Source organism: Peromyscus californicus, unplaced genomic scaffold (genome assembly GCF_007827085.1).
Source record: "Peromyscus californicus insignis strain IS unplaced genomic scaffold, ASM782708v3 Scaffold_10__1_contigs__length_136768540, whole genome shotgun sequence".
NCBI classification, from domain to species: Eukaryota; Metazoa; Chordata; class Mammalia; order Rodentia; family Cricetidae; genus Peromyscus; species Peromyscus californicus.
The window spans coordinates 17,239,910-17,264,255 of NW_026294391.1; the positions used below are offsets into that span (position 1 = coordinate 17,239,910).

The 24,346-nt window shown below is 42.6% G+C and overlaps 1 protein-coding gene across 4 annotated transcripts in view; it reads left to right on the forward strand.

Annotated features, from left to right (window-relative positions):
- The first annotated feature begins 13,105 nt into the window (after nt 1–13,105).
- Phf8 (PHD finger protein 8) overlaps nt 13,106–24,346 on the forward strand; it is a 101,463-nt gene continuing 90,222 nt past the window's right edge. For 2 of the 4 annotated variants that reach the window (XM_052758621.1, XM_052758879.1), the window contains exons 1-2: nt 13,106–13,511; nt 14,485–14,673. In XM_052758621.1, the coding sequence (XP_052614581.1) occupies nt 14,570–14,673 (104 nt within the window). In that variant the 5' untranslated portion in view covers nt 13,106–13,511; nt 14,485–14,569. Of the gene's footprint in view, nt 13,512–14,281; nt 14,386–14,484; nt 14,674–24,346 lie in introns of all 4 variants that reach the window. The other 2 variants (XM_052758711.1, XM_052758797.1) reach the window with 2 other exon arrangements.

The window sequence follows — 24,346 nt, forward strand, 5'->3', positions numbered from 1 at the left end:
ATGACGAAACTATAGCGAAAAGTATGCTAAGCATTAGCACTGAAATCAAGAACAAGGGTGATGACTCCTATTCAATGTAGTGCTTGAAGTCTTCACAACAGCAGTAAGAGAAGGAAGTAAAACGATAAATAAAATGAAGTGAAAATACTATTTGGAGATGATATGATTCTATACATAAGAGACACTAAAGCCTGTACCAGAAAACTCCTGGAGCCGATAAACACCTTTAGGAAAGTGGCAGGATGTAAAGTTAACATAAAAACCAGTAACTAGGCCGGGCGGTGGTGGCGCACGCCTTTAATCCCAGCACTCGGGAGGCAGAGCCAGGCGGATCTCTGTGAGTTCGAGGCCAGCCTGGTCTACAGAGCGAGATCCAGGAAAGACGCAAAGCTACACAGAAAAAAACCCTGTCTCGAAAAACCAAAAAAAAAAAAAAAAAGAAAAGAAATCAGAGAAACAACCCCACTCACAGTAGCATCAGAAATATCTTTGAATAAACCTAAACAGGAAGTGAAAGACCTCTGCATTGAAAACTTTAAAACACTGAAGAAGAAGAAATTGAGGAAGACCTGTGTGCTGACTAGTTTTTTGTTTTTTTTCCAACTTGACACAGGCCCAGGCCATCTAGGAAACCTGGGAAGAGGGACTCTCAATTAAGAAAATGTCTCCATCAGATGGGAGGGTAGGCAAGACTGTTTCGCATTTTCTTGATTAATGATTGATATTGGGAGGACTCAGACTATTATCAGTGCCACTCTTGGGCAGGTGGTCTTGAGTTGTATAAAAAGGCTAGATGAGCGAGCCATGGGAAACATTCCAGTAAGCAGCATTCCTCTGTGGTCTTTGCTTCAGTTCCTGCCTCCAGGTTCCTGTCCTGACTTCCCTCATTGGTGGACTGCAATGTGGCAATGTAAGCTCAGATCAACCCTTTCTTCCCCGTGTTGGTCATGGCTTTTATCACAGCAATAGAAAAAAATCCTAGGCAACCTCCAATGCTCATGTAGTGAAACAATATTGTGAAAACGACCATCCTACAAAAGACAATGTACAAATTTAATAGAAACTCAAAAAAAAAAAAAAAAAGAATTCCAGCAGCATTCTTCACAGAAACAGAACAAAAATCTGAAAAATTCATATGGGAGCACAAGAGACCCAGATAGCCAAAGCAATCCTGAGCAAAAGGATATTGCACAATGTCTGCTTTCAAGTTCTGCTACACAGGCACAGTACTGGCACAAAACGAAACATACAGATCAGTGGAATAGAACAGACAGCCCAAAGCCAGGCATAGTAATGTACACCTTTAATCCCAGCATTCCAGAGGCAGAGGCAGGCAGACATCTGAGTTCAAGGCCAGCCTGGTCTACAGAGCAAGTTCCAGGACAGCCAGGGCCGTTACACAGAGAAACCCTGTATTGAAAAACCAGAAGGAAAAAAAAAGGACAGTCCAGATAGAAGCCTACACAACTACAGCCACTTTATCTTTGCCAGAGGTCAAAACATACACACTGTAGAAATGACAGCATTTTCACCAAGCAGTGCTGGGAAAACTGGATATCAAGGCACGGAAGTATGAAATTAGATCTTATGTCTCCCCATGAATAAAAATCAACTCCAAATGGATCAAGACCTCAACATAAGGTCTGATTGCCTAAAACTATAAGAGGAGAGAGGAGAGAGTAAGCTTCCACTTACAAGGCGCTGGTAAAGACTTTCCAAACAGGAGCCGGGCAGTGGTGGCACACACCTTTAATCCCAGCACTTGGGAGGTAGAGGCAGGCGGATCTCTGTGAGTTCGAGGCCAGCCTGGTCTACAGAGCAAGATCCAGGACAGCCAGGGCTACACAGAGAAACCCTGTCTTGGGGAAAAAAAAAAGACTTTCCAAACAGGACTCTGGTCACTCAGGAAATAATACCAACAATCAATAAATGGGACTAAACAAAAAGGCTTCTGTACATCAGAAGAAACAATCAGTTGAGTGAAGAGACAGGCCCAGAAAGACAAACACCCTATGTTCTCTCTTTTCTATGTAGATTCTAGTTTCTAAGTTTTAGATTTCTGTATTAGGGTTTTACTGAGTACGTGTAGAGGCCAGGAAGAAAGGAGCCATGGGGCATGGGGGAAGGCTCTGGGGGAAAAAGAATGAGATATTCAGAGAGTTGAGAGGGGAATACTAATATGGAAAGGCTTAAATTGGGATGGGGTGGGAATATGGGGGTGGGATAAGGGTTAAACAAAACAGAATATATAAAAATGTAGAAATACACTACTTCATAAACTAAAAATGTAATTAATAGAAAACAGGGAAAAATAATAGAAAATAGGGAAAAGCATAATAAACAAAACAAAAGCCATAGAAGGAAAGATTGATATAAATATATCAGTGACCATATCAATATTTATACTTCTTCATGGCAATACAACCCATGGACAAGTAGTTAAATATGATGGTTAATCCTTTTTAAAAAGATTTATTTATTTATTTATTTATTTATTTATTTATTTATTTATTTATTTATTATGTATACTGGGTTCTGTCTGCATGTATGCCTGCATGCCAGAAGAGGACACCAGATCTCATAGATGGTTGTGAGCCACCATGTTGGTGCTGGGAATTGAACCTAAGACCTCTAAAAGAGCAGCCAATGCTCTTAACCTCTGAGCCATCTCTCTAGCCCCATGATGATTAGTCTTGATTGACAACTTGATCGGGTCTGAAATCAATTGAAGGACAAGTCTTTTGACTAATCTATGAGAGTATTTCCAGGAAGGATTAACTGAGGGAAGAAGACGTCCCCCAAAGCAGACTACATTCCAGTTGTGACTCAGATGTTGAAAGGGAAAAATCAGTAGCCATCTTGAGAGACACTGCCCCCCTCCTCTAAAGGTATTTGCTGACCAGCAGTTTTAGAACTGACCAGAAGTTGAACTCATAGGAAGATAAGGCTGAAACAATAAATCTATATATCCTGGACTTGGTAAAACAGGATATGGGGAGTAATGAACTCAACTGACCAGAAATTGAACTTATGGGAAAATAGGACTGGAACAATAAATCTGAATGTATCTATCCTGGGTTCAGCAAAAGCAGGGGATAGGGAGTAAAACTTTATGTCTCTGTAGATACCCTGAATCCTGTTAGCCATCAGTAACCTCTGCTTATAGTTCAGCCAGTAACTTCAAAGAACTGCCTCACCCCTACCCCCCTCGTTCAATCCCAAGCTGCATGTAAACCTTTCCTATATAAACACCTTCAAGTGAATGCTCGGGCTGTCCTCCTCCAATGCCCAAGCCCTGGGCTTGCTTGTTTTGTTATTAAAAAATCTCTGTGTGCTTGCATCGGATATCAGCTCTGTGGTGGTCCTGCTTGGGGGTTTTGCAACCTGGGCACAATAATATAAAGATCCAAATAAAAAAGTGTTGCTTGCACCAGGTAGTGGTGGCATACGCCTTTAATCCCAGCACTCGGGAGGCAGAGCCAGGCGGATCTCTGTGAGTTCGAGGCTAGCCTGGTCTACAGAGAGAGATCCAGGACAGGCACCAAAACAACACAGAGAAACCCTGTCTCGAAAAACAAAAACAAACAAAAAGGGTTGCTTGCTTGCCTGCCTGCCTGCCTTTCTGGCTAGTGAGTGTGTCTGTCTCTGCTGCTGTTGCTGTTGCCATTCTACACTGACATAAGAGTCCAACTTATTCAGGTTCCCATGTGGACTGACACAGTGACCTTCCAGGAATCTTCCAGGTTTTCGGCAGCAGATTGCTTCATGGACTGAGTAGCTACCAGGTTCTTAGCCTCTCCAGCATCCCAACCACCATTGTTAGACTACCGAGCCCCAGTTTCTTCCATTTTCCTTCAAATGAAATAATTTCATTCTTCTTTATAGCTGAATGAAACATCATTGTGTATCACTACATTTCCTTTACCCCTTTTTTTGGTTTTTCAGGACAGGGTTTCTCTGTGTAGCTTTGGAGCCTTTCCTGGAACTCACTCTGTAGACCAGGCTGGCCTCGAACTCACAGAGATCCACCTGGCTCTGCCTCCCGAGTGCTGGGATTAAAGGCGTGCGCCACCACCGCCTGCTACCCTTTCATTTTTGATGGGCCATTTTAGGCTGATCCTGTAATTGGCTCTCATGAAGTCCCTCTGTAAACATGGGTGTACAAGTATCCCTATTATTAAGCTTAATATTATATCATTAGTAGGTTTATATTAAGCAACTTGTCCCAGTGTGAGGTCCTGTCTCAAATAAAGTAAAATAAAATAAAATAAAAACACAGAAAGGGAAGAAAACAAAGATGAATTACAATTTTTCACCCATCAGATTGACAAAGAATTTAAAATAATTCAAAGGCCGTGTTTACAGGAAATTTGAAAAAATGTGATGATAGGAGTGAAAATTGGCATATCCTTTTATAAATGAAATTTAGCAGGATGCATTATGTTTTTTAAAAAGTGGTACTAGTATCAAACCCAGAGGCTTATGCACATTAGACAAGTGCTGTACCATGGAGCTACACTTCTACTTGTATAACTGAACGTATCTTTACTCTATGACGCAGTAACCCATCTTTGAGGGCCTACCCAGAGAAATACACTTTAGCTCAAGACTGGCTATACTAACATGTTCATTACATCCCTATAAAAGTGAAAAAGTAAAGCCATTTTATCCATCAGAGTATGGGGAAATAAATTCAGACCCATGCAAATGAAGGGAATTCCTCGTAGAAATATAAATATAAAGGTGTCAGGAATCATTTTTATAGAAAGGTCTCCAAGTTATTTTGTCGAGTGATAAAAGCAGTTGGCCACATAACACAATATAATTCTGTTTATGTGAAAATGACAAACATCCACATTAGTCTCCTCATTCGTGTTATTATACTGCATCCCGCTCTCAATGGAGAGGTGTTTGGTTAGAAGAGTGTCGATATCTGATCACTATAATCTAAGTTTAGCTCACAAGAACCAGCTAGCAGGAGTGGGAACCGATAATTTTGTGGGGGCACGTGCAAATTGAAAATGAAGTGCTTCGCAGTCAAAAGGCAGGGGAACAGAAGGGAAGTGCATTCAAGATTCTTAAATAAGTTTTTTAAAGGATGTTTTATTGCTTATACAACATAGTAGGGGTAATAATGATATACAACAATGCATACACCTACCAATTCTAAAACATTTTCATCATAATTTTGTACAATAAAAATGTTATTCATGTGACTTCTTAGTCACAAGATTTTTTTTGGCTTGATTTTCTACAGATTCAATCAGTTTGTCACCAACATTTATATTTTTAGCAACTTTTGCTTTTTGTTTGTTTCCTTGCAGGGCTGGGGATTGAAGACAGGGCCTTGTTCATGGTAAATAAATGCTCTTCTACTGAGCTGTAGCTTCAGTCCACAACTTCAGTATAATTGAAAACAACATCAGCTATAAGACCACAGTAGTATTTATGATTTTTCACTTTATGATTTGCCTCTTAGTATCACTATCGCTAGCACTATTAAGAGAAGTGTGTTCACCTGCACAAGATCTGCACAGAAGATACGCTGAGATCTGTCATCATTCCAGTTGTCAGCACTAAAAAGACTCAGTGGGTTACAGAACAAAAAAAAGAAAGTAAGTGAAGGTGAGAGGGAACATGTTGGGGGTTCCTAGGAGAGTGGGAGAGGGAAGTAGGGGATGGATATGATGAAGATACAGTGCATACTCTCTTAGTCAGTGTTCTAGTGCTGGGAAGAGACACCATGACCATGGCAACTCTTATAAAGGAAAGCATTTAATTGTGGTGGCTCACTTACAGTTTCAGAGGTTTAGTTCATTATCATCATGGCAGGGAGCATGGGGGCACACATAGGCAGACATGGCGCTGGAGAAGTAGCTGAGAGTTCTATATCTGGATCACCAGGCATCAAAAGAGAGAAACATTGGGCCTAGCTTGGCGGTCTGAAACCTCAAAGCCCATACCCAGTATGACGTACTTCTTCCAACAAGGCCACACCTACCCTAACAAGGCCACACCTCCTAATCCTTCTCCTAATCCTTCTCAAGTAGTGCCACTCCCTGATAACTAAATATTCAAACATATGAGCCTATGAGGGCCGTTCTTTTTTTTTTTAAAGATTTATTTATTTATTATGTATACAGTGTTCTGTTTGTATGTATGTCTGCACACCAGAAGAGGGCACCAGATCTCATTATAGATGGTTGTGAGCCACCATATGGTTGCTGGGAATTGAACTAGGGACCTCTGGAAAAGCAGTCAGTGCTCTTAACCTCTGAGCCATCTCTCCAGCCCATGGGCCGTTCTTATTCAAACCACCACACATACATATGAAATTACCAAAGAGTCAACAAAAATATTTTTAGAAAAAAGTAGTTTAACCAGGTGTTTGTGGAGCATGCCTTTAATCCCAGCACTAGGGAGGCAGAGCCAGGCGGATCTCTGTGAGTTCAAGGCCAGCTTGGTCTACAGAGCAAGTTTCAGGACATCTAGGACTACACAGAGAAACTCTGTCTCGAAAAACCAAAAGACAAACAAACAAAGAAAACAATACAACAACAAAAAGCAGAGTCAAATCTCTGTGAGTTCAAGACCAGCCTGGTCTACAGAGTGAGTTTTGGGACAGCCAGGACTGTTAAATAGAGAAACCCTGTCTCAGAAAACCCAAAAATAAAAACAAATAAAAGAGTAGTTTATAGGGCTGGGGGTTTTATTTAGTGACAGAGTACTTGATCAGTATGTACAAGGCTCTGGCTTTCATCATTATGACAACATTTTGATATGCTCCTCCTTTCCCCACACTTCCCCCCTTACTCTTTAGATGCTGGAATGAAACCCAGGGCCTTGTACATGCTTGGCAAGTCTCTACAACTGAGCTATATTTGCCAGTCCAGTCCATTGGGATACATTCCTCTTTTTTTATAGACAGGGTTTCACTGAATGACCTTGACTGGCCTGGAACTTGCAGCAGCCACCTTCAAGCCCCCAGAAAGCCGGGATTACAGGTGTGCACCACCACTCCTGCTCTAAATAAACTTTTTTTTAATTTTTAAAAATGTATTTATTATGTATATAGTGTTCTGTCTGCATGTATGCTGCAGGCCAGAAGAGAGCATCAGATCTCATTACAGATGGTTGTGAGCCACCATGTAGTTGCTGGGAATTGAACTCAGGACCTCTGGAAGAGCTGCCAGTGCTCTTAACCTCTGAGTCATCTCTCCAGCCCCTGAACTTGTTTTTTTTTTATTTTCAGCACTGGAAATTGAATCCAGAGCCTACTGTGTGCTAGTCGAGTGCTTTACCATTGAGCTACATCCCCAGCCTATTGGGATGATTGTCTGATAAATTATTTCAAAATGCAAAACTTCAGTATATCTACAGCTGATGATTATTAAACATCTTTCCCCCAAAGATTGAATTCTTCATACAAATCAGTTCCCATTGGATTCAGTCTGAGGTCTGAGTTCAGTTTTAAATATAAATCCATACAATGTCATTTTAACATTTCTCCTGTAAAATATAATGAATTGGAAAGTGGCTGTATTATTTCTATATAATTTAAAATTTCAGTCTATGTATTCTTAGCTGCCTGGTTTGGCAATTGTGTCATCACCTTGATGTTTTTTTTCCAAGAGTGTGCAAACCATACTTGATTTCTGTGGATCAATTATGCAAAGAAGGCAGATTACCTTCTTTCATTACATCCATACACAAGTTGAGGTTAAATCCACACCAGTGGCTGGGCAGTGGTGGCACACACCTTTAATCCCAGCACTCAGGAGGCAGAGGCAGGCGGATCTCTGTGAGTTCAAAGCCAGCCTGGTCTACAGAGAGAGTTCCAGGGCAGCCAGGGCTGTTACACAGAGAAACCCTGTCTGGAAAAACCAGGGGAAAAAGTCCACACTAGTGATACAACCGAGTAGAGCAGAACCCAGACTCTGGAGGTGTCTATTGGTTGATTTCTCTCATTGCGGTGACAAAAAACAGCTACTTTAGGAAGGGTGGATTGCTCTTGGCTCACGGTTTGAGGGTACACTCTGTAATTGCAGGGAAGTCATGGCAAATGGAATATGAGGTGGTAGATCCCATTTTATCCACAGTCAGAAAGCAGAGCTGGAAGCTGAGGCCCAGTTTGTAATCCCTTCCTTTTCGTTTAGCCTAGAACCCAGCCCACAGTTCAGAATGGTCCTCACACCTCAAGTAATCCAGTCTAGAAATTCCCTCACAGACATGGCTAGAGGTTTACGCCTAGATGATTCTAGTTCTTGTCAAGTTTACAATCACTAGGAACCATCACAAGCTGCATCATCAGGAAACCCAGCTTTATTGCATGCATATTGGTTATGTGTCCTTGAGCAAGTGAATTAGAAAGCATTTATAGTCAGTTTCCTCATCCATAAAATGGAAATGCTACTGGAACTCACCTCAAAAGTTTGCTGTGAGGACTGCATTAATATTTGAAGATTTATATGATTGCTTATTCGTTTACTTCTTTATTATGGACTGGGGATTGATTACAGGGCCTTTTACATGCTGGGCAAACAACACACCAGAGCTACATCCTCAGACCTTTAAAAGTTTTCTTTTGAAGCCTGGTGAGTTTGAGGCCAGCCTGGTCTACATAGGGAGCTCCAGGACAACCAGGACCACATAGAGAGACCCTGTCTCAAAAATAGTTTTGAGGGGCTAGAGAGATGGCTTAGCAGCTAAGAGCACTGGCTGCTCTTCCAGAGGACCTACCCATCACCCACTTGGCAGCTCACAACTGTCTGTAACTCCAGTTCCATGGGATCCGACATCTTCACATAGACATGCACGCAGGCAAAACACCAATGCTCATACAATAAAAATTTTAAAATAGTTGTGAAACAGGGTCTCACTAAGTTGTCCTAGTTGGCGTTAAACTCACCCTGTTAGGCAGGCCTTAAACGTGCAATCCTCCTTCATCAGCGCCACCCCCCCCACCCCCCCACCCCGCCCTCCCTGAGAAGCAGCAGGGCAGTACCACCCTGCTGGGCTATATATATAGCAAGCCTATGTTGAGAGCAGTGCTAATCACAAAGTAATTCTCAGATAGTGTCATTATTTGCTCTTTTGTATTCACTGTGCTTTCAAGTCTGTTTTGAAACAAACCAATCTTTCTTATCTTATCCTTTTCTTTCTGCCCATTCTGTCCCTATCTCTTTTCATTTATGTTTATAGTTCACTTAAGCTCTCACTTTTTCATCTCAACAGTTAGATATACATTTATGAGGAAAAATGAGTTGGAAAGATCCCTCTGAGGTTCTCTCTAGCAGGGTATTAGTGGATGAGTGAATCACCCGGGTTAGCAGTGGCCATCTGATCGAATACATTCAATTATCTGTCTAGCTAAACGCTTGGAAGTGTTAAGTGGACATGGATGTGTGGGAGGAAGGCTCCCAGAGCAACCTTGGGCTATGAGAGCTAATTCAGACCACATACTGTATTTTGAGAGAGTCCCGACCACACACTTGCAGGGCAGCAGCAGGCTGACTCCCATCTTTGACAGGGACAGGAGTCCTTTGTCAGTGACTCAGATTTGCCTTTCACCATAGCCTTCAGCTTCCCCTTCCCACTTCTCAAGGACAATGCAGAGGAGTTTTCTGGGGAGAGGAATTGCACACCGCCGTAAGTTAACTGGGGCTCTTTGCTATCCCTCAGGTTGCTGGCACCTCTAGGTAGCACTTAGGCTTGGCCATATTTCACCCTTTGTTTTGTTAATGTTGCCTCACTTTATTCATTGGATTGTGTACTCCTAAAGAGTACATGTATGCTATTCATGTCTACAGAGTCTACCCTAATCCTTACCTGTAGCACACCAGGCCTGCCCACAGCCATTTTAGGGCCTTTACACTTTGGATTTTAGCTAGCTCTTATTATTCAGGTCTAAACTTGCAAGTCATGTTCTCAGAGAGGCCTTCCTTGGGAACATTATCTAAAGTAGCTTTCTCTTTGGATCATTCTCTACTTTGTAACTTCTTATTTTCCTGGTAGCATTCTCTACAAATTGGAACTGTCTTATCTGACTCTATTGTCTGCCTCCCTTACTGGCATGAGTCACAAGAGGACACGGATCTTGTCTGTTTTATTCATTCCAGAATCCCTGGTGTTTAGAATAGCAGGTGCACAATAAACATGAGTGAACTTTTATTTCATTATTCACTAACATCCTCAGCCCCCAGTACAGTGCCTGGTGCTGGTTAATAAAGAATTGTTGGCTGTGTCCTACAACAATAGTTGATGGAAAGTAGGAGCATGAGTTAGAGGCTAGCCTGGGCTACGTAATGAGTTTGAGGCTATCATGGTTATACAATGAAACCCTGTCTCAAAAAAACAAAACAAAGCCAAACAAGAGAAGAATGGAAGAAGGGTTGAAAAGAGGGAAAAAGAAAATGGTGACTGGATGAGTTATGTTCCCCACACACCTTAACATACTCCAAGTTAAAAGTACATTTTATTCTTCCTCACAAAGCCTGTTTTTCTGTATACCCTGGCTCAGTCAGTGGTGCCATCATACACTCTGACACTCAACTCAGAAATGGACTCATATCTCTTTCCCTCATTCACCTGAAGTTTTCAATTAGTCCTAGAGGTCTGCCCTTCAAACTAACTTTAGTATTTACTGGTCTATATTCTTTTCGATGGAAATCCCCAGTCCCTTCATCTCAAAGTATATAAGCTTCAGGTCCCAATAAAACCTCACACTACTCTGGCTGAGACAACTATGACTCAGTTACTAGAGGGAAGGCTCAGTGGTTCAGAGTGCTTACTGCTCTTGCAGAGAATCCAGGTTCAGTTCCCAGGACCCATGGCAGTTCATATCCTCCTCTAACTCCAGTTGCAGGGGATCCATGCCCTCTTCTGACCCTCACACGGTCCTGCACACATGTGGCTCACATACATACACTCAGGCACTTACACACACACACACACACACACACACACACACACACACACATACACATTCACACACACACATACACATTCACACTTTCTTAGAAGCATAAATATTTATTTGTAACAAAAGAGTTTGTGTACAGTGTTGAAAATCTACAACTTCTTGTTAAATTGACATTTGTACTTCACTTTTTTAAACAAACATTTATAATCATTATTTTATACAGATAAAGATATGTAAATACAACATCGAGTTCAGCACACACACACACACACACACACACACACATTTAAGAATCTTCAGTAGTTTCTTATTCCTTAAAGGACAAAAATCTAAACTTTTGCATTTTTGTATTGTAATATCTCTTGATCTAATTCCTTACAGTATGACTCCCTATGTGCCTCTATGTATTTGTGCACCTTATTTTTGTGTACAATATTATTAAACCTGTTTTGAGCTGTGATCTCATGTATCCCAGGCTGGGGTGGAACTTACATAGCTAAGGATGACTTTGAACTTCTGATCCTCCTGAGTACAAGGGCTACCATGCAAGGTTTATGCAGTGCTAGGGATTGAACATTGGGACTTTGTGTATGCTAAGCAAGTATTCTACCAACTAAGCTACATCCTATATATACACATCAGTAAGTCTTTGTACATCCTCTTAGTCTCCCTGAAGTATCTCTTAAAACAGCAAGCAGCCTTTGAGGCTCTTAGCTTACTTTACTTTTCCTCCCTTCCTCTTTCCTTTCATCTTAAACTTGTGATTCTCCTGCCCCATCCTCTCAGACTTTTTTTTAAAAGAGTTCTCCACCAGCTAGTAATCACAACACTCAAGAAGCTGAGGCTGAGGTGGAGAGGAGAGAAATGGGGGCGGGGGGACAAGGAGAGAGGGACATTATTTTTCACTTATGACGATCTTGTTTTTCATCCTTATATTTGTTTGCAGTCAGAAAAATCGTTGTATACACATTCGCTTTTCCACTCCACTTTTCCTCTTTTGGTAAGAAAAAAAATCTTTAACACACTTTCTTTTATAAAGTAATGAGATCCTCTAGGAAAGTGATATAGTAAAACAAGAGCTATTTCGTTAATGTTTGAGGGGGAAAAAAAAAAAAGAAAGAAAACAGCGCCATCTTGAAACATACTACATTCAGTCAGAAAATCCTGGTACAGGTGGATGGAAATCCTTGAACTGTATTTGCTCCTTACGGAATTGAACCTGCAGGGTCGCCGAAGAGAGCTTGGGAAGAGAAAGGAAGACTGACAGCTCAATGTGGGGGAAATTAGAAGGTGCCGGTTTCAGTTTCCAGGCTTTCAAATCGCTTGCCTCCTCTAAACCTGTTTCTTCATTTGGTGGTAATCACAGAGTTTCCTCCCACAGAGTGGAGATTAAACCATACACCAGCCGTGGGAAAAAGACCTAGCCGGCTACAAGTGCTTGGTGGACAGGAGCTGCAGGGAGTATTCCGCCGCTTCCAAGGCTGCAGCCCGCCCCCGCGGCCCTACCTATCAGTTTTGCCGTTTGGAGTCACAAAGTTCACCTCCCCTCCTAGGAGGAGACTGAGGAGGAGCAGTGTGCGTTAAGAGGGAGGAGGAGGAGGAAGGTGCCGGGTTTCTGTAACTCCCAGTTCGCTCGGGGGGTAGGGAAGACTTGGGTTCCAGGCCCCACTCAAAATGGAGCCAAACTACCGCCTCGCCTAAGATGGCGGCTTCTCCGCCTATCAGCTCAAGGTCTCGGGCAGCAATTGGGCCACCTACAAGAGGAGCGAGTCCTCGGATTTACCGGGCACCGCCCCGCTTTCGCAAGGTGTCGCCCCGCCCCATGACGTCACGCGAGACCCGCCGGCTTGACGGACCGGGCTCCACCTTCACCTCGCGTGCCCGAGCCTCCTAAGATGGCGGCGAGCTTGCCTCCTCACGGAACGCCGCCGCCACTCTTAATATGGTAGCTGTTTACCATATTTCTCCTCCCCTCTCCGCCTCGACTTCCTCGTTATTTTGAATAAACTGTATTGATTGCTCTGAATTTACTGCCACTGTTGCTGGGTTCTCCTGGCGACTCCTCCCGGCAGTCTGTTCCAGACCTGGCGGCCAGTTCATCAGCCCAAGGCTATCTCCTGACGGCCCGACGACAAAGCCCCTTGCCAGTTCGCCCGGCGACCCCCCCCCCCCCCGCCCCCCGCATTAGGCTTCGGCCTCTGGAAGGAAGGTCCTCACCGGCCAGCCTGCGGGAGTGCTGTGGTGAACGTTGCCCTAAAGCCCAGTCAGACGCCTGGCGCTGCGTGACGCGGCATGTGGTTTATTGGCGAAGGCAAGTAAGGTTCACAGTTTTACAGCGGCAATCCCAGAATCCACCGCGCGCCGCCTCGGGGGCCGGAACTGCCCGGATAGCCTCTGCTTAGCCTAGCGCTGTGTTGCCCCGGAGCGAGCCTTGCCGCTGGCGAGGCTCTGGGGCTGAGCTCTGCGTCTTGAGGAGTGCCTGCAGCCTTGGACATGAAGAGGTTCCTGTAGCGTCTGGGATCGAGGACATCTTGTCAGGTTTGGGGCGTGAAAAGGTTCCTGTCAGTCGGGAAAGCGTAAAGAGATCCTCGTAAGTTTGGGGGGCTACAAGCAAGGAGAAACCTCTGTCAACTGAGGGGTACAGCAGAGCTCTTGGCAGTCTGAGGGGACTGCAAAGAAATGCCTGCCATTTGGAAGCGGTGGGGCAAAAAAAAAAAAAAAAAATCTTTGCTTAGTTTCCCGGGTGTGAGGAAATTCTAGTCAGTTTACCGGGGCTTCGAAGAGATAATTTTTAGTGTCAGGGGTGAGATGAGATCCCTGTCAGCTTTGAAGTAGAGGACGAAACTGCGATTTATTTCATTTTGGAGCATAATGAGACTCCTTAGGGGTTGGGAGGGAATGATATTGAGAATGACGAAAAGGAGCATTTAAACTCTGCAAACGCAATCCCAGAACTGTGATTTGAGTTGGGTGCCTAGTCTTGTTTGTCTTCTTCCCGAAGGCTTTGGGGGTAATTTTGGAATAACCTGCGCAGACTTTCAGGGATTTCCGCATCTCTGGTGCTTCCCATTTAGGGGGCTGGAGAGGGTCTCTTCCTCAGCTTCCCTCTTCCCAGCCTCATCCTTTATGCTGTGGTTTGCGTCATAATAAAGGGAGCTGAGAGTCCTGGGAAGCAAGAGGCCAGCAAAGAGAGGGTTCAGTGAGGGATTAAAGAAGCTTCCCGAAAGCTTTCAGATATTTACATGAAACCCGGAAAGAAGTTGTCACTGACTTCAGGGCCAAAGAAGGTAGAGGGCTGGGGGAGGCGTTTGGAAGGCAGGGCAGAGCAAAGCGCAGAACGTTCTTTCTGTTCTTTCCAAGTGAAAGAAATCCTGAAGGGTGGGTGGACTTTCTCCACTTAACTCCTGCACTCTCACCAGCTGTGTTGAGTCCTGGTTTGGTTACTCCCTATTTCAGAACTGGAGGTTGGTACCCAGGGGGTGGGGTGGGGGCGGGGACACGGGACGGGAGGATTTATAAACCCTGGCCGGATTCACTTTGTAAAAAGTGTTGTTTGTGTCCAGCCATCGTGTGGGGAAGGAGCTTGTTGCTGCCTTCTCGCCCTCTTAAGCTTCAAACCTGGCACGACGCAAAGCGATCCACCCCCCTATGAAGATGGCCTCGGTGCCTGTGTATTGCCTCTGCCGACTGCCTTATGATGTGACCCGCTTCATGATCGAGTGTGACATGTGCCAGGACTGGTTTCACGGCAGGTAAGAAGGGCCGGCCAGGCTGGTCAGGGTGCACTGGCCAGGTGCGTTGTGTCTTCACTTGCCCTCCGCTCTCAGCCCCGTTTTCTACTCCTGCTCAGAAACGAGCCCCTCCCTCAATTTACTTTCAGTTCCCCACTATTAGACCTAGGTTTTTCTTATCCCTCCTTACAGACTAGGGCCGAGCTAACACTGGTCTCTGGTTTCTCTGTTTTTCCATTCTCCATATGTATTATATATATAAAATACACATGCATGCATATTTGATTTTGTAGGTGCCTTCTAGCTACAAAGAAAGTGTCAGTTTTGTGTCCTGGTTGGTGTGTTTTCCCTCGTATGCTGGCTTTGGCTTTGGAGGAGGCAGTTCTGCATTTTTGAGATATCTGAGTCCAAGAACATGGATTTCTTTGTAACTTACTATCAGTGGCGTTGGACTAGTTGCGTTTGCTTCTGTGAGCCTCTCACAAATCAATACCTCTTTCATAACTGTAAAACAGTTTGCATGCATTCAATTACTGGAGGAAGAACTGGAAGAGTATTTTATTTCTGTGCTGTCTGCAGGACCATCTAAATTAAATTTAAAAGATACAAGGTAAAAACAACAGGACGAATGCACCTGTCACCCAAGTTTCTAGTGAGGTTAGTGTATGTAATAAAAATCACAATTTTATCCCATTCCTGGGACGATTTGCATACTGGAATATAATAAAAGCAGTATATTGTACCCTTCTGCTATATATTAGATTCTAGAATTTTTAGTCCTCTTAACTTTCAGAGGAGCTATACCTATTATGCTCAAAAGCAAAGTAAGGTAGTGGTGTTACCAAAATTCTGACCTAAGCTGGGACTGCCTTGATGTAGTACATCCAAGTTCACATTTAATTGATTTTTACTGATTATTTATTATATGCCTGGTACAGTGAGACCTTTTCCTTCACTCTGAAAATGTGGGAATTAAGATGTCTTTAATAAAGGCTGAGGAATGTAGTGCAGTTGGTAAAATACTTGTCTGGCATACTGGAAGATCTGAGTTCAATCCCCACCACTTTATAAAATGGGTGTGATGGCATACACTTGTAATCTCATTACTTGGGAGTGACATAGTAATTCCATGCCAGCTTGGGACACATGAGACCTTGTCTCAAAAAAAAAAAAAAAATCTTTCGTAGCCAGGTGTGGTGGCACATACTTGTAATCCCAGCTTCCTGAAGGAAGAAGTCCTGTCTAATTTGCAATTCTATATAATGTACTGGCTGAGGCTAGTGGGTCTCATGTTCAAGGCCTGCCTGAGCTATAGAGCAAGTTCAAGCTCAGCATGGGCAATTTAGCAAGATTCTGTTTCAAAATGAAAATAATGCAAAGAGCTTGGGATATAATTTAGTGTTAAGCTCTTACCTAGCATGTGTAAGGGACTGGGTTCAATTCTCAGTGTCACACACATCCGAAAGAAGTCAATATCCCAGCTGGGCGGTGGTGGCGCCAGCCTGGTCTACAGAGTGAGTTCCAGGAATGGTGCAAAGCTACACAGAGAAACCTGTGTAGGCTCAGTGAGCAAAATGCTTACTAAAACATGAGGACCTCAGTTCAATCTCCAGAATATAAAAAAATCTCCAGAATGTAAAAAAGCTTGGAGTACATATAATCTCAGTGGTGGGGAGACAGAAATGGAAACATTCCTGGGGCTCTCTGGTCAGCCAGCCTAGTCTACTTATAAAGTACCAGGTCAGTAGGAGATCCTATCTCAAAAAAAACTAGGTGGGTGGCTCCTAAGCAATGAAGCCTGAGAATGACCTCTGGCCTCCACATACACACACACACCCATGTGTACCCACCCACATACATAAACCCACACACAAGCAGAAAAAAATGTTAACTTTCAGACTTGGGTATAGACAAGATAATTTATGGAATGTCAGTTATGGAGTCAGACACAGAGTAAGTACTTAGGAAACATTCATTCCTGTTGTCTGCTTCTAGATCTCTACACTGTGAGCAAAAGTCATTTTTCCAGATACTGAACTTACGCACTTCCTGTACAATCCACACTAAGGGCCATAATGCAATAGCTTTTTTCAGGAAGACTCCTTTATTTATTGAATCAGATTCTAGAAATGCTAAAAATAAAAAATATATATATCTGTATTCTCAGGCAGTGACATGGACATGTGTATAACTATAAGATGAAATAATTTTTTTTTTTTTTTTGGTTTTTCGAGACAGGGTTTCTCTGTGTAGCTTTGCGCCTTTCCTGGGACTCACTTGGTAGCCCAGACTGGCCTCGAAATCACAGAGATCCGCCTGGCTCTGCCTCCCGAGTGCTGGGATTAAAGGCGTGCGCCACCACTGCCCGGCGAAATATTTTTTTTTTTTTTCCAGAGCTGAGGACCGAACCCAGGGCCCTGCGCTTGCTAGGCAAGCGCTCTACCACTGAGCTAAATTCCCAACCCCAGGCGAAATAATTTTTTTAAATAATAAAGAGTACAATAGGAACCCAGAGGAAGAAGACATTTTATAGAGAAGTATTCTGTGAGCTGTAGAGGGGATAGCATCAAAGGGAATAGTATGTGCAAAAAGAAAGAAGCAGAAAGGAGGCTAGTGTCCCAGAGGTGGAGATAATTTAGCTTTGCTGGCTCATAAAGAACAAGGCTGACAGAGGGCTCACATTTTGAATCCTCACACTTGGGAAGTAGAGGCATGTGGATCTCTGGGAAGCCAAAGTCAGCCTGACTTACATTGCAAGTTCCAGACCAGCCAGGCTAAGTAGTTAGATCCTGTATCCAAAAACAGGGAGGTAGAGATAGCAGGAAACTAGGAGATCATAAAAGGTCTATCACAGAAAAAAAAGGACCTAAATTTTACTCTGTAGGGGAACCACTGAGAGAATAATTTAAGCTGAGGAGTGACACCTGATCAACATTGTTAAAAACAACCTGGGATATTGACTTTTTTGTTTGTTTTTTGTTTTTCGAGACAGGGTTTCTCTGTGTTGTTTTGGTGCCTGTCTTGGCTCTCGCTCTGTAGACCAGGCTAGCCTCGAACTCACAGAGATCTGCTTGGCTCTGCCTCCTAAGTGCTGGAATTAAGGCATGCACCACCACTGCCCGACCAACAAACATTCTCTACCCACTGAGCCATCACTCTAGTTCCTGAAAGGTAGATCTTTAGATCTTTACATTTATTTATTTACTTATTTACTTATTTATTTATTTATATTTATATTTTTTTATTTAGTGTGTGCACAGGCTTGCTTGTGCACACAGGTGGCATGATATGTATGTGAAGGTCAGAGGACTATTTGCAGGAGTCAATTTTCTCCTTCCACCAAGTGAGACCAGGAATGTGAACTCAGGTTGTCAGGCTTGGTGACAAACACCACCTGCTGAGCTGTCTTATTAGTCCCGACCCAGATTTTTAAAAGAATGTTCTTTTTTTAAGCTGGGCTTTGGGGCATAGGCCTTCTAATTACAGCTACTTTGGAGACTGGGGAAGAGGGATTGCAAGTTCAAGGCTGGTCTGTGCAAAAAAAAAAATGATTTTTTTCCTTGTTGTATAGGTGAGACATGTCCATTATAGAAAATGCAGAAAATAATAGAAGGAAATAAAAAGTCATCTGTGAGTCTGTTGGGTATAATCCACTGTTAATTTTGTTGCTTGCTGTTGTTACATTAACTTTTGTCTTTTGATTTGTAACATATGTTTTTATAGGTTAGGTTTATATCATAAATACCATTTTGTGATCTCTCTCCCCCAACACCTAACATTATAATGTGGGTATCTGCAAGGTTGTTAAACAGTCATCTAAAACCTGTTTCTGGTTGGGGATTTAGCTCAGTGGTGGAGCCCTTGCCTAGCAAGCACAAGGCCCTGGCTTCGGTCCTCAGCTCCAGAAAATTAAAAAAAAAAAATAACCTGTTTCTGATACCTTATTATGTGTATGTTTGGTACTAGTTACTTGGTCATTCCCTTTATGTTTGTACACTTACATTATTTGTTTTCTTATATTGCAAATAATGTGAGGTGATAAAACTTGGGGATTCTGGGAAGGTTTTTGTATTTTGATGTGATTATTGGGCAAAACAAAAAGAAAAACATGACTGGTGAACATCTTTATACAGTATACATTTGACATTTACAATGATAGCCACTGAAACTTAAGAATTTTTTGTTTTGTTTTGTTTTCCAAGACAGGATTTCTCTATGTAACAGCCCTGGCTGTCCTGTAACTCCTTTGTAAACCAGGCTGACCTTGAACTCACAGAGATCCACCTGCTTCTGCCTCTTGAGTGCTGTGATCAAAGGCGTGCGCGACCACCGCCCAGCTGCAACTTAAGAATTTGAAACTTAGAAATGTTTATGGGTTTATGGGTCAGATCTGTCTGTAATCACATTTCTAAAGTGTATTCTGTTTTTGTTTGTTCATTCTAACACAAGTTTCATGAAAGTATCCAGTTTTAAAACTCTCTTCTGCTTCTTTCTGTGGGATGCCAGAGAGCAAGGAACATAGCTGAAAATCAGATCCTTAATGGGCAGCTGGCTGCTCTTGCTTACCCAGTACACCCTCACTCCACCATGCTCATTGTACTTTTTTTTTTTACTTTAGCTCAATTGGAAATTACTAAATATTGTGGAGTTTTCTTGATTGCTTACAATAGTTAATCATGCAGACCCAATGTGTGTGTGTGTTGTATGATTATGCATGTGCTTGTATGAGTGTGAGTATATGCTTGTGAGTCCACAGAGGCCAGAGGAGGACATTAAGTATTTTGCTGTATCACTCTGGTTTATTCCCTTGAGACATTCTCTCACAGATCCTTGAATTAAACTGGTGGCTAGCAAGTCCCAGTGATCTTCCTGCTTTTGCTCCTCACAGGACTAGGGCTACTGCCATACCTGACTTTTACCTAGGTACTAGGATCTGTGTACTGAGTTCCTCAAACTTAGAAAGCAAGCCTTCTTACCATTGAGCCATTTCTTCCACCCCAAATCTCACAGATTTTTCTGTCCACAAATGCCTAGAGATTATAGAAATCTCTTCACATCTTTGTCAGACTTTTGAAGTTCAGTTAGGGATTATGGTGCATAATGATAAGTTACTACCTGGAACGGTAGTAAGGAAAGGCAGCTATGCTATTTTGATGATAAAAATCTGGAACCGCCAGGGAGTGGTGGTGCATGCCTTTAATACCAGCATTTGGGAGGCAGAGGCAGGCATGTCTCTGAGTTTAAGGCCAGTCTGGTCTATAGAATGAGTTCCAAGATAGCCAGGACTACACAGAGAAACCCTGTTTCTAAAAGCACCCCCCTTCCCCAAAAAAATCCCGTGGAGGTTAAGTGACTTTCTGAGTGTGGATTTGTATTTCAAATTTCCTGATTCTAGAGATAGTGTTCTCAAAATTAGAAAAAAAAAAGCCAAATAGTTTCATTCTTCTTGTAAGGCAGTTGAGTTGTGGAAAACACTGATCTGTAGAGGAGTGCCTTTTAAACTTTAGTGTGCATCATAATTATTTGAAAGACCCATTAAAAAACCAAGATAGATCTCAACCTCAATTTCTAATTCAGTAGGTAAATGGGGCCCACATTTGAGAAACATAAATTTAAAGCAGTATCAATTTCTTCTCCTTCCATAGAGTATGATAACATCTGATATTGGAGGATGGATGAGATAACATTGTTACTATACATCAATTATTCTCAAAGTATTTCATCTTTGTGAACCCTTAGTTTTCCTGACAATAGTTATGATAGTTTAAATGATAATGATTATATACATATTAATTTTTGTTTTTATTAGCATATAGTGGATCTTATGAAATTTTCTTTTTATTATTTAATTGTTTGTTTTGAGACAGGGTTTTTCTGTGTAACAGCCCTGGCTGTCCTGGAATTGTAGACCAGGCTGGCTTCGAACTCACAGAGATCCACCCGCCTCTGCCTCCCAGGTGCTGAGATTAAAGACGTGTTCCATCACCACCCAGCTGATGCTTTTTTTAAAAAAATATGTGTTTAGTATGTGTATATATGTATGTATGTATGTGTGTGAGTATGTGGGGTTGCACATGAACCACAGCACGTGTGGAGGGCAAAGTACAACTTTTCAGGACTCAGTTCTCTGCTTTTGCCTTGTTAAGGCAGGGTCCCTTGTTTCTTGCTGCACAGCTACTCCAGGCTAGCTGGTCTGTGATCTTCTGGACAACCCCCCTGTTTCCACTTTCCATCTCCTTGTAGGAGTACTGGGTTACAGATGGGCACCACTGCATCTGGATTTTTTATGTGGGTTCCAGGGATTGAATTTGGGTCTTAAATGGCAAGTACTTTTACCCGTTGGGCCACATCACCACCAGACCTATTCATATATGTATTTTATCATACTCATCACTCATGACTCCTTTCTTCTACTTTTATGTCTTTTTAAAATAACCCATTGAATTTAAGGATGCTTACTTAAGCACAGGATTACTTACCAGAACATGAGCAACTTAGCAGTGGCTGTACCACTGAAGAAGATGTTTCCCTCTTCCCTATCAACATTAACTGCCTCAGGGATAGTTGGAACCTTATGAATTGCCACCCCCCCCCCCCCCCATTTTCCAGGACAGAATGTTAGCAGGCCCAATCTTGTGCAAATCTACAGGTAATCAGATGCTGTGCATTCAAGAGTTTAACAGCCACATCATGCCCAGAACTCAGTGTTCTGAACTGCTCCCCTACCTTCCTCTGGTTCTTACATTTTTCTGTTTCTTCTTCCAAGATGTTCCAGGAGCCTTGGAGGGAGTGCATGTAGATGTTCTATTTTTGGACAGTAAATAATCATTTATTCTTTGTTCTTTGACCAGTTGTGAATCTGCATTAACCACTACAAAGAGAAGCTTTTTTTTTCTTTTCTCCCCCCCCCCCCCAGACAGGATCTCTCTATGTAGCTCTGGTTGTCCCAGAACTCACTTATGTAGACCAGGCTGACTTTGAACTCAGAGGAGATCTGCCTGCCTCTGCTTCTTGAGTGCTGGGATCAAAGGCATGTGCCACTATGCATGGCTGTTTGTTTTCTAACTATATAGCCTTGGCTGACCTCAAGCAGCTATTCACCTGTCTCTGCCTCCCACTTACTGAGATTAAAAGCATTAAAGGCATTAAAGCCATCACAATCTGTAAGAAAAGTTGCTTTTGCTAAACCCGAGAGCAGTAATATTCTATAGGTACGAACATAGTTATTTAGATGGCAATTTTTTGAGACAGGGTTTCTCTGTGTAGCCCTGACTCTCTTGGAACTCGCTCTGTAGACCAGGTTGACCTCGAACTCACAGAGATCCACCTGTCTGTGCCTTCCAAGTGCTGGGAATAAAGGTGTGCGCCACCGGCTAAACAACAATTTGATGTACACATCATGTCCACTTAGCAGAACAACTGTAGTAGCTTCCTCACTAGGGCCTGTGATCTCGCTAGCTAGAAGCATTTGACCTGTTTTGTGGTGTCAGTTTTTCTTTGTATGGAATTAAATCCTTGTTTGTTTGTTTGGAAGAAAATATTCTTGTTTAAATTAAATTTGATGGTATGAGTATTCCCCCTCCCCCTCGCTCCCCTTTGGCTGAAGAAAACTGACTCATCTCCCCCAGTAGCCACCAATAGTCCCTCAGCTAGGGGTATATGAGCCTCTTTCCTCTTTGTTCTGGTTTTGGGTTTTTTGTGTTTGTTTTTTATTTTTGAGACAGGGTTTCTCTGTGTAGCCCTGATTGTCCTGGAACTCTCTATGTGGACCAGGCTGGTCTCGAACTCACAGAGATCCGCCTGCCTCTTTCTCCCTAGTGCTGGGATTAAAGGCATGCTCCACCACTGCCTGGTACTGTGCTGGAGACTGGCTTGATCTTATACAGGCTTTATGTTGTGCTGACTACCATACCTGTTGTAGATTTCTGAGTGCAGTGACTCCATCCTATCCAGAAAACATTGTTTCACAGCAGTCTTCCCCATTCTGCACCTTCGTCCACAATGCTCCTTGAACCTGTTGGAGAAAGTGTGATACAGAGCCCTATTACAGTCTTTCTCCCCCTTCCACCATGTTTTCTGAGGCTTGGGGGGGTGATATAGATGTCTCATTTAAGGCTGAGCACTCTAGTGACTTATTCTCTGCATTTGTGAGTCTGTATTAAAATCACCCACTATGTAAAGAAACTTTTCTGATGAGGAGTCTATAGATATTTAGAAACAGTAAATTTAGAAGGCAGTAAATTGAGGAAAGGTAAATAATGAAGGTAAAGGTTTAAGTGGGGAGTAGTACATGAGGGTACAGTTGGGGAGGTAGAGGGATAACCAACATTAAAGATATTTGAAAAAGCCATATAAAATGCTGTTTTATAAGCTTCCTATTATATGTACATATATACACACAGATAAGCTTAATTCAAGTTACCCTACATAGATTGGTAATGCTCATCTTAAAAGCTATAGATTATCAAAAAGCCCAGTGCCATGTATAAAATATCCCATTTATCAAGGTGGTCCTAGGGGCCATTCCCCCGCTCCCCTCCAAAAAAAACCAGTACAAGGTAGTATCATTGTTCTTGGTTACTCATTAGAACTTGCTGATAAGATCCTATTGCTGGAGGTTGGGGATTTAGCTCAATGGTAGAGCGCTTGCCTAGCAAGTGCAAGGTCCTGGGTTCGGTCCTCAGCTCCAAAACAAACAGCAAAAACAAAACAAAAACCCAAAACAAAACAAATTAAGATCCTATTGCTGAACATACCATGTACTTTGATCATAGGACATGGAAAATTCAAGCTGATTCTGACCTGGAAGCATTCTTCCTACTACCTAATTTCCATAGTATCAGAAGGTGTTTTTGTAGTCTGCTAGGGAAGAAAAGCCATCAACAATCTTTGCCAGCTGTGAATCCTGTGAGCTACAATAATGACTGGCCTGGCAAGATACGCTCATTGGCTCAACAGTAGCATGAATGCTGTGGAGGTAACCAACAGCTTTCTAATTGGACTTAAGGCCTGATCTACAATGGGAAACTCATACCTTGTTCTATAAACCTGGCCAAGAACCTGTAGCTAAGGAAGTTATAGGCCCTACTACTACTATTTTGCCAAAGGGACATACCTTCAGAATTCATCTTTAACTATTTTTTGGTTCTATTTATTCCTTCTTTCCCTCCCCACTGCCTACCTCCTCTCCTTCCCTCCTCTTTCTCTTCCTTATGTGAGCATTTGTGCATGTATGTGCCATGGTGCTCATGTGGAGGTCAAAGAACAACTTGCTGAAGTCAATTTTCTCTTTCCACTATGTGGGTCCCTAGGATCAAACTCAGGTCATCAGGCTTGCAGAGCAAACACCTTTACCCTGCTTACCTACTTGCCAATCCTCTTTTTTTGTCCCTCCCTTTTTAAAATTTAACTTTTATTATTATTTGTGTATGTATATTTTGATGTATGTGTAATAGTGAGGATGTACATGTGCCATGCACATATGTGGAGGCCAGGGGACAACTTTCAAAAGACAGTTCTCTCCTTCAGTCATGTTGAGGCAGATCTCTCTTGTTTCTGCCTTGCTGTGTACTCTGGGCTAGCTAGTCTGTGAACTTCCAGGCAATTCTCCAGGCAATTCTCCCATCCCCACCTCATCTCCCTGTAGGAGAGACTGCTAGGATTACAGAGGTGTACAACTTTAAACCCGCTTTTT